A 17,578-nucleotide genomic window follows, 5' to 3' on the forward strand; every position below is an offset into this window, starting at 1 on the left:
AGTGGACGTGTCACACAGGGACAGCTGAAGAGAAGGAAGAGGCCGTGAGCGCCGCCTGCAGAGTTTCTCTGGAAGGAAGTCAGTGTCTCAGCTCACACGATGCTTTTACCCATGTCCTTTATTTCCAAACATCTCTTTGCTGACACAGTTGTCTCCTGACAACTGTGGGGTTGAAAACACACCAGTCTACTGTTGCTTTTCCTGGGGGACGGCAAGGAGATTCTGCCTAAATGGGCACTTGAAGGAGACAGAGACCAAGAGAGACGGCCACCGACATGCAAGCACATGTGTGGTCAGATGGACAGAGGTTTGGAAAATAAAATGCAGTGAAATGAGGTTTTAGGAAGATCCATGTCTATCAGGAAAGGACAGGCTGACACGCCAGGTGGTCCCTTCTGCAGAGAAGCCCCAGTGGGACATGTGACATTAAATAATGCATTATGAAAATTCTTATATTTCTTAAAATTCACTGAAATTTAGCAACTCTAATCATTGCTTCTTGCAATGACAAGATCTTAAAGCAGTAACTGAAGAAAAGTTCAACAGAGCACATGCAAATGTGGTAACTTACAAGCCACTAACAGCCCCTGGAAGCTGGGTGTGAGGAGGACGCCCTGAGTGGGCTCTTGGGCTCCTGACCCCTACTGGCCATCCACCCTCCCCTCCCCTCCCCTGCATGAGCTGAAGCAGGAGGAAAGGGCGACACGGGACACCCGAAGGGGCCCAGGCAGACTCAGGGTAAGAGCCCAGGACACCGGCCCAGGAAGCTGAAGTGCACATCAAAGGGATGACGTCAGTGAGCCCAGACTCTTCCGTCTTCCCATTCGTAGAAAGGGGCTAAATTCACTAAACTGCGATGTTTGGTTTTCTTTAATTAATAGCAATCTTTTGATGTTCTGACTACCTGGCCTTTGTGGAAAAACACCTCTATATCCTGGCTCCTCCCACACCTCTAGGGACCAGTCCCTCAGAGCCCTCTGAGGTTGAATTCTGCGCTTAAGTCCTCAGTTTTGTCTGCCAAATAAAACACCATTCTCAGCTTTCAGGCTGTGCATTATTTTTCAGTCGACACGCACATGCCTTCTCCACCGGTTCTAGACTTAGAGAAACTCATCTGTGGCTGCTCTAAAGGCAGCTAGCGCCCTGAGGGGACAGGAGACCAGAGAGCTGACCCGGTCACTTCCTGGGGCAGGTTGTCATAGGAATTGGAGGAATGAACAGCAGCTGCTAAAGGCACGAGACCTGCCCTGCCTTAGACACTGTTAGTTACGCTACCTCTCCCTTTCTCAAGCGACACTGCTGAAGCCAGCGTTGGCAGGAAGCCTAGAGCCTGATCTTTATGCCCTAGCATAAGAAGCCATCATTAGAAAGGAGAAATACTGCCTTTGAAGTCTTTGATTTTTCCAACCCATCTCCCTGACAAGTCAGGGGAGTAAACACTGAGTATGAAACATCCAGCATCAGAGAAAGAGTGGTCACTGCAGGACAGCAGATTCTTAGAGCCCCATCTCCTGACAGAGTCCTCACATGGACACACGTGAGGCTGGAGAGTCACAACCTTGCTGGCCCTCACCCCACAGCTCCAGCTCCACCTTGAGAGAAGAACCAGATCTGCCCTCAGACCCGATCATCAGTCATCTCAAGTCAGATCACTGGCCTGCAAAGTTGTTGGAGAAATGAATTCAGGGACTAGGTTACATTTGGGAAGAGAATCAGGCTTTGAATCCACGGAACTACTCTGGGGAGGGTGATTGCAACCATGAAATTAAAAGACGCTTGCTCCTTGGAAGGAAAGTTATGACCAACCTAGATAGCATATTAAAAAGCAGAGACATTACTTTGTCAACAAAGGTCCATCTAGTCAAGGCTATGGTTTTTCCAGTAGTCATGTATGGATGTAAGAATTGGACTATAAAGAAAGGTGAGTGCCGAGGAATTGATGCTTTTAAACTGTGGTGTTGGAGAAGACTCTTGAGAGTCCCTTGCACTGCAAGGAGATCCAACCAGTCCACCCTAGAGGAGATCAGTCCTGGGTGTTCATTGGAAGGGCTTATGCTGAAGCTGAAACTCCAATACTTTGGCCACCTGATTCGAAGAGTTGACTTATTTGAAAACACCCTGATGTTGAGAAAGATTGAGGGCAGGAGGAGAAGGGGAGGACAGAGGATGAGATGGTCAGATGGCATCACCAACTCAATGGGCATGAGTCTGGGTAAACTCCAGGAGTAGGTGATGGACAGTGAGGCCTGGCGTGCTGCAGTCCATGGAGTCGCAGAGTTGGACATGACTGAGCGACTGAACTGAACTGATCTAGAGAAGTGCTTCTCATTAGATGGAGCCCAGGAGGAGGCTTCCCTGGAGGAGGTTTCCCTGGAGGAGGCTTCCCTGGAGGAGGCTTCCCTGGTGGCTCAGAGGTTAAAGCATCTGCCTGGAATGCGGGAGACCCTGGGTCGGGAAGATCCCCTGGAGAAGGAGATGGCAACCCACTCCAGTACTCTTGCCTGGAGAATCCCATGGAGGGAGGAGCCTGGTAGGCTACAGTCCATGGGGTCGCAGAGTCGGACCCGACTGAGCGACTTCACTCATTCACTCACTCAGGAGGAGGCTGGTGGGGCAGGCATATGGCAGAGTCTGTGCCATGGAACCAGCCAAGTCTCACCCACACACTAACTCTCTCCCCCTGGGCAGGGTATTTACTTTTCTGACTCTCTGTTTTCTCACTGTAAAGTGAGTCCATAACGTCCACCCCACCGAGTGGTCGAGGAGCACTTAATAGGTCAACACAGGATTTTCTGCTTCCCTCGTGGCTCAGACTGTGGCCTGTAATGCGGGAGACCTGGGTTCGATCCCTGGGTCGGGAAGGTCCCCTGGAGAAGGGTATGGCTGCCCAGTATTCTCGCCTGGAGAACCCCATGGACAGAGGAGCCTGGCAGGCTGGTTAAAGGGGTGGCAGAGTCAAACACGACTGAGCGACTTTCACTTTCACACCCCCACCACTCAACCTCTTTCTGTGAAGCTTGACTGAAGCCAGTTAAGAGAAGGACCCAAACGGAAGTTCATTTTGAGACTATGCAGGTCACTCTCTCCCGACCTTTGGTCCCCCAGGGTCCAAGTCACTGTCCTCTGCGAGCCGGGGTTCGGATCACCGTCCTGTGTCCTCAAGGGTCTGGGTCATTCTTCTGTCTCCCGGAGGCCAGAGCACTACTGAGCGACACCCACTCCGAAGCCTAGCCCCGGGAGTTGAGTAGGGAGAAGGCGGGACGCCCCCAGTCCTTCCCGCTGCCAGGAGCGGTGGCTCAGCGGTAAACCGTCTGCCTGCAGTGCAGGCGCCGCAGGTTCGGTCCCTGGGTCGGGAAAACCCCATGGAGGAGGGCCTGGCGACCGCCCCGGTGGTCCTGCCTGAAGAACCCCCGGACAGAGGGGTTCTGTCCGCAGAGGCAGAGTAGGAGCACTGACGCGACTTTGCGCGCTCACACGCCACAAACCAGAGCCCGCACCCAGCCGCTATGGAGAAAACCCCGGCGTCTGCCTGTTACCTCCCTCGTAATACAGTAACGCCACGGAATACCGCGAGATTTGGACCCGGTACACGGCACTACAGATATCGCGAGATGGTGGGATGCCTGCCTGCCTGCCGGCCTCCCTCCCACTTCCAGGCACAGTAGGCCTCGCGACAAGTGGGAAATATCGCGAGAGGACGTTAAAGGACTTCCTTGTCCTATCCAGGCGGGGCGGGAAGACGAAAAGGTGGTGGTGAGGCTGGGCCTTTCTGGGGACGATGCCATCCGCATTCTCCGTCAGCAGGTTCCCCGTCAGCATCCCCGCCGTGATCACGGTAACTCGCGGCCTTACCCACCACTTCGGCCGCTGGCGCAGAGGGCCGCTCGTAATTTTCCAACAAGGACGCCCGCGGCGCCGGACGGGGCGTTCCGGGGCGGGGCCTGGAAGGGGCGGGGCTCGGATAAGGGGTGGGGCCCGGTGGGGGCGCGACCCAGGTGGGCAGGGCCCGGGTTAGGGGCGGGACGTTCTGGGACGGGGCCCCTAGATCGGCGAGGTTGCTGCGAGGCGCAGGGAAGGGGTCGGATCTGGGCTTGGATGCGAGGACTCGCAGTGGGCAAGCGGCAGGCGCGGGCCTCGCCTCCAGCCCCTTACCCGCTGGGGACCTGAGCCTCCGGGAGGGGGTCCTAGTTTAAGGGTGCGGACCAGCCACCCCTAGAGTTTAGCTGACCTGAGGTCTAGCGCTGTATGGAGGGCAGCCCAGATTTTCCGAGGCTTTAATCACTGGTCTGCTGCTGCTAAGTCACTTCAGCCGTGTCCGACTCTGTGCGATCCCATAGACGGCAGCCCACCAGGCTCCCCCGTCCCTGGGATTCTCCAGGCAAGAACACTGGAGTGGGTTGCCATTTCCTTCTCCAATGCATGAAAAAGTGAAAAGTGAAAGTGAAGTCGCTCAGTCGTGTCCGACTCTTAGCGACCCCATGGACTGCAGCCTACCAGGCTCCTCCGTCCATGGGATTTTCCAGGCAAGGGTACTGGAGTGGGGCGCCATTGCCTTCTCCAATCACTGGTCTAGGGAGCTGGAAATAGGAGTTGTAGCCTTACCTCCGCGGGGACCCGGTGCATTCCAGAACCAGGCTTCCCTGTCTTCTCTCCCAGAATGGAAAGTCCTGAGGTTCTCCCAGCTTGAAGCTGTGCTTGACAAACAGGGAAGCCCTCAGTGATGTGTGGACGGTCCTCCAGGGACATGAGCGACAGTCCCTGGGCGGGGGCGCATGTTTCCCCTCCCTTCTCCTCCCGATCCCGTGTCCTGTGAAGCCTGGTGGGCTCTCTGGACATGCGCAGAGAAGACGGCATGTGAAGCCTGGCCCCAGTGCGAGTAGACCCTGACTTGTTTCTGCTGTGTGTCCTCCAGCAGACGGACTGGACGGAGCCCTGGCTCGTGGGGCTGGCTGGCTTCCACGTGCTCTGCCTGCTGCTCACCTGCTTCTCATCCCAGAGGTACAGGCTGCAGGTGGGGCACTTCCTGTGCCTGGGTGAGTAGAATCAGCAGTCCTGCGGCTCAGGGTTCAGATTGCTGTAATCGGGGGTGTGTATGTATGTGTGATCTGGGGGTGGGTGGGTGTTCTCTCTGCAGCCTCATGATATGTAAAAGCATTTGTAAGGTCTCCCCATCCTCCTCTCTCTGATTTCAGGCCACTCCCATATTTCACTTTTGGTTCCTATAAAAATAAACTTCATTTTGGATATTGGACTAGAAAGGAGTCTTTCAAGTACCTGCCGTGCTCCCAGGAGGGTGCTGAATACTGGTGACACAAACACGAGCTGTATTTGCCGAGGCGCTGACTCTGTACATGGCCCCCTCTTGAGCTTAGCCTCTCAGCTTGCTCTGGGAGGTGCACACAGGGCAAAAATATAAGATCCACAGTATAAGGTCTGTGCATATAAGATCCATCGAGATTCAGAGAAGGGACAGAGTTGTGTGGAATCATTGAGAAGAATTTCACAGAGAAAATGAAGTCCCGGTGTGGGGCATAAAAAGAGAGAAAAATCTCTTTTTCTTTAGGTGAGACAAAGAACAGGTGTCTGGCCGGCACGTGGGGCGAAGGCACCCGTGAGAGTACCAGGGTGACAGAGTCGGCGTTGGGTCAGTTGTCAGAGAAGCACGTGTCTGATGTTGACGAGCTAGACATGTGTTCAGATAGGAAGGGTGGGCCAGGGCCTCAGAGGCTAGGCTGGGCTCTTAATCTTGCAGCCGTTGGGAAGACACCGAAGATTTTGCTTGTAGTTTAACAAAATGCAAAAACTCATATTAAAGGTGATGTTTCAGTTGGCCGTGTGCAAGGCAGGAAATCCAGACAGGAGGTTATCCGGTGGCCCACATCGCAATGAGAAGCAGTGCGCCAGGCCAGGGAGGACGTTCCTCCTGTCTGTGAGGGGCCCTCGTGAGGAACGCGCTGGACAGACAGGCTCCCGAGCTGCGTAGCACGGCCTTGTTCTTACGTTTGAAGCGTCGGTTCCGAAGGACGTGTAGGCTGCGGTGGTCGGCCGCCCTCTGACTTCTCACCCAGGGTTCTTTCTCCTCAGTGACCTTGGTCTACTGTGCCGAGTACATCAATGAAGTGGCGGCGATGAACTGGAGGTGAGCGGTCCTGGGCACGAGGCCTGCGTCTGAAGCCCTGTCAGCTGTAGGCACCCTCAGGCGGCATGCAGCTCTTGTTTACAAAGACCCCCGCCCTGCCCCACCCCAGGCTCCTGAGCTGTGAGACGGGGTGGTCGCTGTCCAGAAGCGCTCTCGTCTGTGATGGGGAGCTCGTGGCCCGCCCAGGGTTTACTTGGTGTCCTCAGTCCTGAAAACGCTGGGTCCCGGGTTTCCAGGACCCCAGCCGCTCCCTCCTTGCCTGCGTGTCCTTGCCTGCACACGCGCCTGGGTGGCCGGGTCCCTGTCCAGGGAACACACTTCCCCTGACCCCAACACTTTGCAGATCCATTCCCCCGCCTTCTGCCCCTCGGGGGTCGCAGCTTCTCCTTCTGCCTTCTCAGGTCAGGCAGGAGGCTGATACAGGCGGGGAGGGCAGCACCGCCCCTCTCTGGGGATGATGCCACCCAGGTCGCGCCCTGCTTCTGGGTCTGCCCTCGGCCTGACCCCGGGGCTCTGAGCAGTCACAGCCCCAGCCCGGCTGCTCCAGGCCCTGCTGTTGGGTACAGAGCCTGCCCTCTGCCCACACGGGTCCCATTCCTCCCCACTTTGCCTCCTGTTTCTGATCAGGACGCACGCCTCCCGCCCAGCCCTCAGTGGCCTGGGCCCCGCCCTGCAGGGCTCTGTGCCCTGTGACCCAGAGCTGCGCTGCGTGACTCAGTCTGACCTGAGTGTCCGGCATCCCTGAGACCCTGGAGGGCAGCCTGGTTTGGCCACGCTGCCCCGCCCCCTGCCCCCGGGGAGGCCCTGCGCACGTTGCCCACCCCGGAGGCCTTGGGTGTAGGCCGCTGCTCTCAGCCCTCCAGAGGGGCCGGGGTCGTCCCTCCGCAGGGTCAGGAAGGTTGCATCTGACGTGGGACTGTGAGCTCTCCCCATTGCAGTGGTGAATCTGACCACCTTGTCCTCCTGTGCTCAGCGGCTCCTGCTGGGGTCCCGGGTGTGTGGGAGTGGGGGTCCTGGCAGTCCTGGGGGGGCCGTCCTGCCCCCAGTGAGGGGTGGGCTTGCTAAGACACTGTGAGATAGAGAAAGTCTATCTAGAGATAGAGATAGGAATGCCGTTTGTGACAGCAGGTGACCTGTAAATCCTTCTTAAAACAGATTGTTCTCCAAACACCAGTATTTCGACTCGAGGGGCATGTTCATCTCCCTTGTGTTCTCTGCGCCTCTGCTGCTCAACGCCCTGGTCATCGTGGTAGGTGCCTCACAGGCTCCCCGCGCTGTCCTCCTCCGCTGACGTAGGTCCAGTTCTGACCACGTCTGCATGGTTCTTTCCAGGTTCTGTGGGTGCGCAAGACCCTGGTGGTGATGACTGACCTGCGGAGCTTACGGGAGCAGCGGAGGGCGCGGGCGCGGCCCAAGGAGGAGTGACTGCTCCGCTCTGGCTCCGAGCAGCCTGCTGTCCATACAGGCATCTTCTCAGCCCCCGGAACACACACACGCAGACACGCTGTGAGGACAGATGCAGCCTACTACGCCCTGGGCGCACACCGGGCCTGAGGGGCACTGGTCTCTCCAGTTAAACTGGACAAACAGCAGTGCAGGGCCCTCCCGAGGCCATGTGTCCACAGCCCCCCATGCCTGGTGTGAGCTATCAGATGCCCCGTCTGCCTGGAGACAGGGTCTGAGCGAGGGGCAGTGCCACCCACGCCTGGGCAGACCCACCACCCCGCTCACCCTGGTCTGTCTGCTCGGTGGTAGCCTCTCTGGGTGTGGCCACTGGACAGAACACGAGGGGCCACCTGCCTTCGGTCCAGTTGGAGACGTGGGGGTCCATGGAGGCGGTGGTTAGATGAGCCCCTGGTGTTGCTTTCAGGAAGGACAGTTACAAGTAAACAGTTTCTGTGGCAAATACAGACGCTGACTGTCTCTGTGCTGCCCCTCTTTGTGCCCTTCAGTGCCCTGGGCGGGCGCTCTCAGGGCCACTGGAGCAGGCACGCTGTTCCCCTGTGAACAGACTTGTGTGTGGGAGGTCGTGGGTCCTGTCCCGTCTGGAGCTGCAGCTGGAGGCTGACCGCTGAGCAGAGGGCCCCCTGTCTAAGCACAGCCCTCAAATAGGGACGATGCTGGTGGCTCCTGGTTTGGGTTTGAGAAGGTTTGTGCATGGTTACCATAATTTTAACAAGTTAACTGAAACATGGCTGGATGGACATGAGTTTGAGCACGCTCCGGGAGTTGGTGATGGACAGGGAGGCCTGGTGTGCTTCAATCCATGGGGTCGCAGAGTCGGACACGACTGAGCAACTGAACTGAAATATACTTTTCAAATTTCAAAAAATAGTATTTGTTCATATGGAAGTATTTATATTTAGAAGTTCAAAAGGTGACACTTTGACAGATTATGAAATTACGTTTTGAATCCAGATAAAGTTTTTACAGGTAGTTACAAACTCCCGGAGTTGGTGATGGTCAGGGAGGCCTGCTGCTGCTAAGTCACTTCAGTTGTGTCCGACTCTGTGTGACCCCATAGACGGCAGCCCACCAGGCTCCCTTGTCCCTGGGATTCTCCAGGGAAAAACTGAGTGGGCTGCCATTTCCTTCTCCAATGCATGAAAGTGAAAAGTGAAAGTGAAGTCGCTCAGTCGCGTCAGACTCTTATCGACCCCATGGACTACAGCCTACCAGGCTCCTCTGTCCGTGGGGTTTTCCAGGCAAGAGTACTGGAGTGGGGTGCCATTGCCCTCTCCAGGACAGAGAGGCCTGGCGTGCTGCAATTCATGGGGTCGCAAAGAGTCGGACACGACTGAGCGACTGAACTGAACTGAACAAACTCAGTAGAGAAACTATTTACTGAATTTTGACATTAGTTATAGAAGTGAATAGAACTTCCTGGAGTAGAAAATAGCAACCCACTCCAGTATTCTTGCCTGGAAAACTCCACAGACAGAGAAGCCTGCTGGGCTGCAGTCCTTGGGCTCACAAAGAATCGGACACGACTGAGTTCGTGTGCACAGAACTTCCTCGATACATCTCTGGAGCTTCTAACCTGACGTTTTTTCCAGTCGCTCCTTGATCTCTTAAACTTCTGTATGGAACATTTTAAAAATTGACTTAAAAAATGTCACGTCACGTGAAGTCAGATTTTAAACTTGTTGCACCTGGCAGCAAGCCTCACTGTGTGTTTTTGAGAATTACCAGTTGAGGGTGCTTAATGGTATCCTGGCTTCAGAAGAGTCCGCCGTGTCCAGAGTAATCCTCAGTGCAGGACCGAGCCGCTGGTTCCTGTGAGCCCAGGCGATGGCTGGGCCCTTGCAGAACCTGCAGTCAGGCCGGGGCCCCCGGGACAGGACACACAGATGGGAACATCCTGGCTTCGGCCCCGAGGAAGCCAGGGAGGTTGTGGGGGCATGTTCAGCCTCTGATTATTCAGTTTGTCTTAATATGGGACTGGCTGAATCGCAGTTTCCCTGTGATAATAGTGTAGCATGGTTGACTTTGGTGTTAATGACTCATCAACCTGAAGGTGTGGCATGGCCTTTTCACTCACTGGTGCATGCAGTCTGTTTTAAAATAGTTCTGTTTTGTTTTTGCAAACACAAATTTTTGCTTTTTAACTGTTTCTATTGAGTTCATATTCAGAGGCTTAAATTGCAGTGTTAACGCTGTCCTGCTGCTTGGGGAAGTCCTACAAGCCATAATTGTGCCAGACCTTTCAGCACTTTGTCTGAAGTGTGCGTCTGTGGCCCCCTTTAGAGGGTTTGGGGTGCACAAGCTCGCTGTGCTGGGGGTCTCTCGGTCGGTGAAGGAAGGCACATCCCCAGTCATGCCTTCCTATGGCCCCGTGTCACCCCAAAGCTTGAGCAAAAGGGTGTGTACTTGGAGCCACAGAAGGGTTCCTGGTTACGTGAAATAAAGAAGCAAAACTGTTAAGATGATGCTGTGTCTGTGGCTGTTTTGAGCAAATTGCACTTCACTTGGCGGTCACCTGCCGTATCCCTGCAGCTCAGCAGGCATCCATGGATGGGACGCCAGGGCCAGTGTCTCTTCCTGACAGGTTTGCCTGCTGAGAATCGTCGTGCAAACCACGGGGAACAGAAAGAAAGCGTTGCCATGAAGTTACTCAAGACAGGCTTTTTGCTCTTTAAATTATGTTTTGCAAGTCGTTACTGATACAGTTATTTAAACAAAATAGTAGATTAAGGGAAGTCAGATTTGAGTGTTGAAGTTACAAGCATTTAATGGTAAAAGTTGCAAAATTCAAGTTGTAAATTCAGGCAGTTTATATTTTGACAGTGTAAAAATTTATCAAGAATTTCTGAAAACATGCTTGATGTATTATATGAAGATTTAAAATTTTGACATAATTTAGTAGAAATTTGTGGGGGTTTTGTTCTCTTTTTGCAGCAGAACGCCCAGTTGTCACCTCACTTTGTGACCGATGGCCTGCTCAGGTTGGGCTTAGTGACCAGGGGACCCGTCTGCCAGCCGAGGGGTGTGCCTGACCAGTGCAGAGCACCCGCCGTTTACCGTCCGGAGTCTCCACCTTGACTGGAACAGCCGAGACACGGGAAACGGACAGAGGTTGCAAGTTGGGGTGCGTGTGGGCTGAGCTGTCAATTCTGTCCCCAGCAAATTAAAGCACTTGCACAATTAACTCACAATCAGGAACAAGAGCCACAGAACACTTGTGGAGTTCCCTGTTACTGCACAGTGACTAAGGGGGAACACGTGTTCATCAACAGCTGGGTGCTCTTGGAGGCGCGTGCGTGTGGGACACACATCCAGGGTGGGGCCTCCCTGTGCTGGGTCTCAGCCCCCCAGGTCCCCTGGAGTGTCTCTGCCTTGTGAGAGCCCAGTCACTGCACAGGGCACTCCCAGGGCGCAGGTCCGCTTACACGCGTGCAGCACACACCACGGCCCTCCCTGGGAAGCAAGACCCAGTGTGCAGAGGTCTTTGGGGTCAGAGGCAGAACTTGTCTGGGGGCGTGCGTGACCAGCCAGCCCACTGACTTTTTCTGGATTCCAGTTTCCCTTGTGAGATGCCTGTCTTATTTATAAGATCACAGCAAGGGTCAAGACGTCGGACCGGTGTGAAGCTTCCCCGCCCTGCTCTCGCTCGGCTGGTGGTATCGTGACTTTGTCTACTCCTCAGACTCGCGTGGAGACGCGGGGCGCTCTGAATTCTCAGCCCCCCTGGGTGCCCAGCGAGGGGGAGAGGAGGCGCAGGCCTGGCGGTCTCCGCGGGTCCAGCCGCCTAAGGTGGCAGGTGGAGCCGGTCCCAGGCTCCGGGCGCGTCTGCACGAGCGACTCCAGGGGGCGCTGCAGCACTTTGTCAGCTGGGCCCCGGGAAACGCTTCCGCGCATTTCAGAGTCCAGTTCTCGTCTAGATACGCTCACACTTTCCCTTCTTTTTCTACAATAAAACTGGAAGGAAGGCTAGTAGTTGGAACTATTAGTGGGTGAGAAGCAGCCTTGAAGGCAGAGGACAGGCAGCAGAGACGCAGGCGCACCTGTGACGCCCACCGGGGCGCCCGGCCTCTGCCTGAATCCTGATTTATTTCAGCCAGCGGGGGTCGCGGAGAAGGGGCGCAGCGAACAGAGAAGCAGGGACCACAGTCTCCGGAGCCCCAGACCCTCCCCCACCCACACCCCCGCCGCTGTCGCCTTAGATGCCAAACAGCTGTCACAGCAGGGAAAAACCATACAATGTATGATCCACCCTAAAAGAAAATATGATGTGGAATTTCCCCAAGATTCAACCTCAAAAAATAGTAAAAGCTGGTTTAGTTGTTCGTGTCACAATAAAGGGGCTAGAAATTCAGAGTTTACATATAATTTGATGTGGGTAACAACCCAAACTGCAGTTCTGGGAGAAAGCGATGTTTTTCCGTGACAGCGCACAACAGGTTAACTTGTCTTGCTGTTTTTCAGTCATTGGCTTGCTTGGGAACTTTGTGTTTTTAACACATCTTCACGTATTACTCAGGTGCTGAAGCTGCCCCGCCCTGGAAAATGACCTGTTGCTTCTGGAAGCTCCTCCGACAGGCTTGGCTGTGCCCACCGCTCCCGCCCAGGGCGGCCTCTCCCTCAGGACAAGGGGCAGGCCCATGGCCAGCTCTCTCCCGGCGGAGGGCGAGGCAGACGGCCAGACAGACTCATGTTGAGCTGGAGGAGACAGAGTCAGGAGCAAGCCAGCGGCACAGACGCGTCACTGCACACCCAGAGATTTAACACGGCCTGTGTGCGGAGCCCCTGCTGACTGGCCGAGGGGCCTCCTCTCCACCTGGGGTGCAGGCCAGGTGGGCTCAGCACCAGACTCCAGGGGTCTCGGGGGTCCTATGAGCTCAGAGTGAGACCGCGCTGACTGTCATCCCCAGAGCCGACCCACTGGGTCAACCCAGCTCCCTTGGCCTCCCGGCCTGTGTGCCCAACACCAGCAATGCTGGGGGCTCCAGAGCATCACGGGCCTTCACAAGCAGAGCCCCACGCCTTCCCCCACAGTACACACATACACACATACACACGGGCCTTCACAATGAGAGCCCCACCCTCACCCCCACAGCACACACACACACACACACACACACACGGGCCTTCACAATGAGAGCCCCACCCTCACCCCCACAGCACACACACACACACACACACACACACACACACACACACGGGCCTTCACAAGCAGAGCCCCACCCTCACCCCCACAGCACACACACACACACACACACACACACACACACGGGCCTTGGTCCTCAGATGCGTCTGCACTGTGCTGTCCAGGGCTCCCTGCTTTGTCCTCATCAAGGACGGTCCCCCAGGAGAGGGCTCCTGGAGGGGGTGCATCGCCGTCTCAGGAGCCACCTGCCCTCAGAGGGGTCGGTGTCCTGTTTTCATGTCCCAACCGCTTTAATGCTGCCTGTTCCAGACGCGCGACGTGAGCAGGGCTGTCGGAATTCTGCACCCCTCTCGCCCCCCTCTGCCCAGTGAGTCCCTGGGCCTCATTCTCACACTGGAGCACTGAATTCTGCAGCCCTGGCCACCTCGGACCCACAGCAACCCAACTACACGGTTTGCAGTTTTCCAGTGCCCTTCCTCTTGCAGTCCTGGCTGGAAAACCCACAGCCCCAGCTCCGTCAGGATGAGGCGTCAGAGAACCAGGAGGGTGTGGCCGAGCCTGCAGTGCATTGGAGGCCTGTGCCCCGAGGGCGACCCGGGGACAGCACGGCCACCCTGACGCCAACACGCTCATTTGTGCTGCGGCGGTTGTAGAGAATTCTGCTGGGACACGACAGCAAATAATTTAAGTTTTAGCAACTGCCTTAGTTGGGCTTCCCTGGTGGCTCAGAGGGTAAAGCGTCTGCCTGCAAAGTGGGAGACCCGGGTTTAATCCCTGGGTCAGGAAGATCCCCTGGAGATGGAACTGGCAACCCACTCTGGTACTCTTGCCTGGAAAATCCCATGGACAGAGGAGCCTGGTAGGCTTCAGTCCATGGGGTCGCAAAGAGTCGGACACGACTGAGCGACTTCCCTTTAGGCTTCTCTGCACAACAGACATTGCGGTGTGAGCTCCGAAAGCTGAGCCCGGGTCTCATTTCAGGCCCTGAGGCTGGGTCTCATCCAGGCCCCGGGGTCCCCTTGCTTGTGCACTGGGCTGGTGGCAGATTTGGGGTCTCCCTGCCCCACCTGCTGCCTCAGGGCTTCCTGGAGTCCCGCCTGATGAGTCAGGCTCACCCAGGGTATCGCCCCCCACGAGGCCTTGATTCCGCAGATCCCTTCACAGGCCAGTGCAGCCTGATCCTGAGGGGGGTGCCTGCAGACTGAAGGGTCCTGGCCCTCCCACCACTGACCCCCATTTGACTGAAGGGGAAATCATACCTGTTATTGTATTTCACTTGCTTTTCAGAAAATTAAATGGCAATTTCCTTGAAAACACTTCTGATTTCAATGATTTATGTGCCCTGTGGTTTAGGAGTGTAGCTAGCATTTTTAGTGAATTTCTGCCAAGTTCAACTTTGAAGAAAAAAAATCCCATTTAATGTCAAATAAGCCATAGTTTGCAATAGAATGATTGCAGGCAAATGCCCAGTCACCCTCTAGACAATGTGCCTGCACCCAGATGCTTCTTCTCTTGTTTCCTAGTTGCGGACGCTTGAAGGAGTTGGCTCCTGTCTGGGGCTTGTCCCTGGTGGGAATGTCCCTGGTGCCTGCTGCTCCAGCGCAGCCCAGATGCTCAAGGGTCCACGTGCAGGAAGCAGAAGGACCAGGGCTCTGGCTGAAGACTCTCTGGAAGAGACGCTGCCAGGTCCATAAGAATGTGGACGCTGGCGGGGACAGAGGTGGCGTGGGGTCTCGGGTGGGAGAAGCAGCATCAGGAAAGAGGCCACACGAGAAGGCGGTTCCCTGTGCCCAGGAGCCGGGAGGGCCACCCGCCCATGAGTCTGAGTGACCCCAGCCGAGGACTTCTGGTGGCACAAGGCTCAGTGCAGGCATCGGCCTGTGAGGCACCTGGACACTGACTTTCAGAGCAAAGCGCCGAGCCCCGAGGGGTCTGCGGCGTGCTCAGGTCTGGCTAAGTGGACTGGGAGCCTGGACGGCCCCATAACAAAAAGTGAGCCACTGGCCCACTTCCTGCCTCAGAACTGTTCCTGCTTTGCGGCCAGGTTCTCACAGGGCCATCCTGCCTCCGGTGGGGCCTCGTGGAGGACCCTGGTAGCACCGCCTTGGGTCACCCTCCTGGGACCCCAGAGGGCAACACAGGAGCCCTGGTCACCCCTAGGTCTGCACCCCTAGGGCTCTGCACCCCACGAGCTGAGTCTGCGTCTTCAGTGGCATCTCCTCACCCGGCCTTGTTTTATATCGTTTTGGATGAAATCCCTTCAACAACCAGCAAAGCCTTTCTGAGCACACGTAGAAATAGTCTCACCAGGGAAGGCTCGTGGAGAAGCTCTGGACTTTGGGGCCAGAGAGGGTCTCATGGTCCGTCTCCCCGGCAAAGTTCCTCTCGCTGTTCATCCTGCGCGGACACAAGTCTGAGCAGGGTCAGCAGGCCTAGTACGCGGCAGGCCCCAGGATGATTCTCGAGTTGAGACAAGTGTTGGTTCTTGTGTCGCTGGTCCTGCTGACTATGCCAGTTGTCTCCCTGTTCACACTGTTTGCTGAACAGGGCAGGCAGGCGCGAGCGGGGAAGCTGGGAGAACCCTTGAGGGGCCGTGGGAGCTGCAGGCACGTTTAATCTCCAGACTGAGGCTGCAGCTGTAGCAGCAGACACGCTGCGTTCCCTCCTCTCGGGGCTGACTCGGCGGACACAGACCTAACGCAGCTTCAGGGGCTTTTCAGTGAAGCTTTTATATGCTTACAGGGCAGACGTGGCTGTGGCCGAAGGGGTACACGGCGATGCACACGCACAGCGCTGTGAGTGATCCCAGCTGTTACAGAACCACACTGACAGATCGTGGGGGGAGAGAGCCCAACCATCTTGGCTAATTTGCTCTTTCCCCACAGTTATTTAGCTCAACCCTGGTTTTCTGTCGACACTGCCAGGTTCTTTGCTGGGAGCAGTTTGAAGGGAACAGAACCAGCTCCCGTGGTCACTTGGTACCACATGGAGTGGGTGGTGGACCCCTGAGAAGCTAAACCCATTGCAGTCCCAGGGCCAAAGCATGACCGGTGTTAAATCTGGACTCTGCAGAATCATCTTTTCAACCTGGGCCCGAGGCAGGGGAAACAGGCCTCTAAGTCCCATCTGCCAAGGCTCTTTAAGAGCCATGGGCTGCTCAGCGGCCCGAGCAGACCGCCATGTGGCACTGGTTTAGAGCAGCGGGCTCTCTAATTGACCCACCCTTCATCACACGGCCTGACAACGCCCACCCCCCAGCGGCAGGAATGTCAGAATCCTTTCCAGAAAATCACTCCCCAGACTCTGGGCACAACTGCTATCGATTCGATTGCATCCACCCGCGTAAACAAATCGTCCGAACACTTAGTGTTTCCCATGATTTGGTATCACGCGAACCTCTAATGGGCTCAGAGCAGGGAAGACGGGAAAGCAGCCATGTTGGGAAGCTGTCCTCCCTACAGCCTCCGCGGATGGTGCCCAGAGAGGAAGACTCTCCCGGGGCTCACTGCCCGATGGCCGTCCGCAGGACCTGGGGCGCCGTGTATACCGTGCCTCCAGGCTGCGGGAGGCGGGTGCAGGGTGACACCCTCGGTGCACAGTCCAGCCTTTGGGGGTCGGGTGTCTGGTCAGCCCCCTGGACAGTCTCACGATCACGACCTAGAGGGAGAGGGCCCGCTCCCCTCCCTGTCCACGTGAGGGCTGTGGACGCGGACTCTCCCTGCAGCCACAGGGGACCGAGGAGGAAACACCCGCCGTCAACGGGAAGCTGTGACGTGTCATCACTGCTCCTGCTCCCATGGCAACAGGCTGGTCCATGAAGGGAGGCCCGTGGGGCCCGGGGGCTCCAGCTGCAGCTTCCCGAGGCTGGGCTCCCCTGGGACAGATGCCGAGATCTCTGCAGGGATGCAGGCCGGGGCGCTGCAGGCGGCCAGGCCAGGGCCCGAGTCCCTCGGGCTGACCCAGGCAGCACCAAGCCAGACCTGACAGGACCCAACAGAACCCTTCCACACTCACTACATCCTGGGTCTTTAAATCTTAGGTTAAATGCCGCCCGCCTGCCCCTCTGCCTTCACCCCCCCCCCCGCCCCGCCCAACTGCTGATGCTCCTCCTGAAGCTGGGCCATCTCTCAGAGGTGACTTGTCTGGGCCTAAGTTTCAGCTGGGAAAAGGGATGGCTGATACCCACCCATCATGTTTCAGCAAAAATTAGGGAACATCATGGAACACGTACATTTTATTTGGGGTGTAGCACATTGGCATTACTTACCAAACGCTTGCACATGTTATTTTGATTTTAATCATCTCTTTAAATGCTTGTATATTATCTAACCAGGTAATAATTTCCATGAAGGAATGGATCAGATTATACAAAAACTCAAATAGAAACCGCTTTTAGTTAAGATCCAGGACTTATGTCATTATGTATGTGTGGCATATACATACATTTCCATGGCATCTGGAGTTGTGTCCAATAAATATTTACCAAAGAATTAAAGTAATTCTTCCAATTTGTTTTCTGGATGGTCCTATAGAAGTATGAAGTCTACAGAAAAAAAGATGTTTGCACTGAACTATACATTCAAAAGGGTATTTTAGCAAAGGCAATGGCATGAAAATTGGAGAAAATGATTTTGTTTCTACCAAGACAGATGTGCTTGGCACAAAGCCCGTATTTCGGGAATACAAAACAACCAGGGTATTGATTCCCATAACAATGTGTGGTTTCTGAGAGCTCGAGATTGCACCTAAAGGTATGTGTTACTTCAATCGTCTGCAGGTGTGTTGTACTTAATTCATTAAAGATGCATTTCAGAGTCCTTTAGAAAATATTA

The 17,578-nt window shown here is 55.5% G+C and overlaps 1 protein-coding gene across 1 annotated transcript; it reads left to right on the forward strand.

The window, feature by feature from the left end:
* Positions 1-3,734: 3,734 nt before the first annotated feature.
* Positions 3,735-8,045, forward strand: TMEM18 (transmembrane protein 18). Its single transcript, NM_001034793.1, is given in 5 exon segments — positions 3,735-3,835; positions 4,913-5,033; positions 6,085-6,139; positions 7,295-7,388; positions 7,472-8,045. Coding segments are annotated over 5 exon segments (420 nt in total). The 5' UTR covers positions 3,735-3,778; the 3' UTR covers positions 7,565-8,045.
* Positions 8,046-17,578: the final 9,533 nt, after the last annotated feature.

Source organism: Bos taurus, chromosome 8, assembly GCF_002263795.3.
Source record: "Bos taurus isolate L1 Dominette 01449 registration number 42190680 breed Hereford chromosome 8, ARS-UCD2.0, whole genome shotgun sequence".
In the NCBI taxonomy this organism is placed as follows: Eukaryota; Metazoa; Chordata; class Mammalia; order Artiodactyla; family Bovidae; genus Bos; species Bos taurus.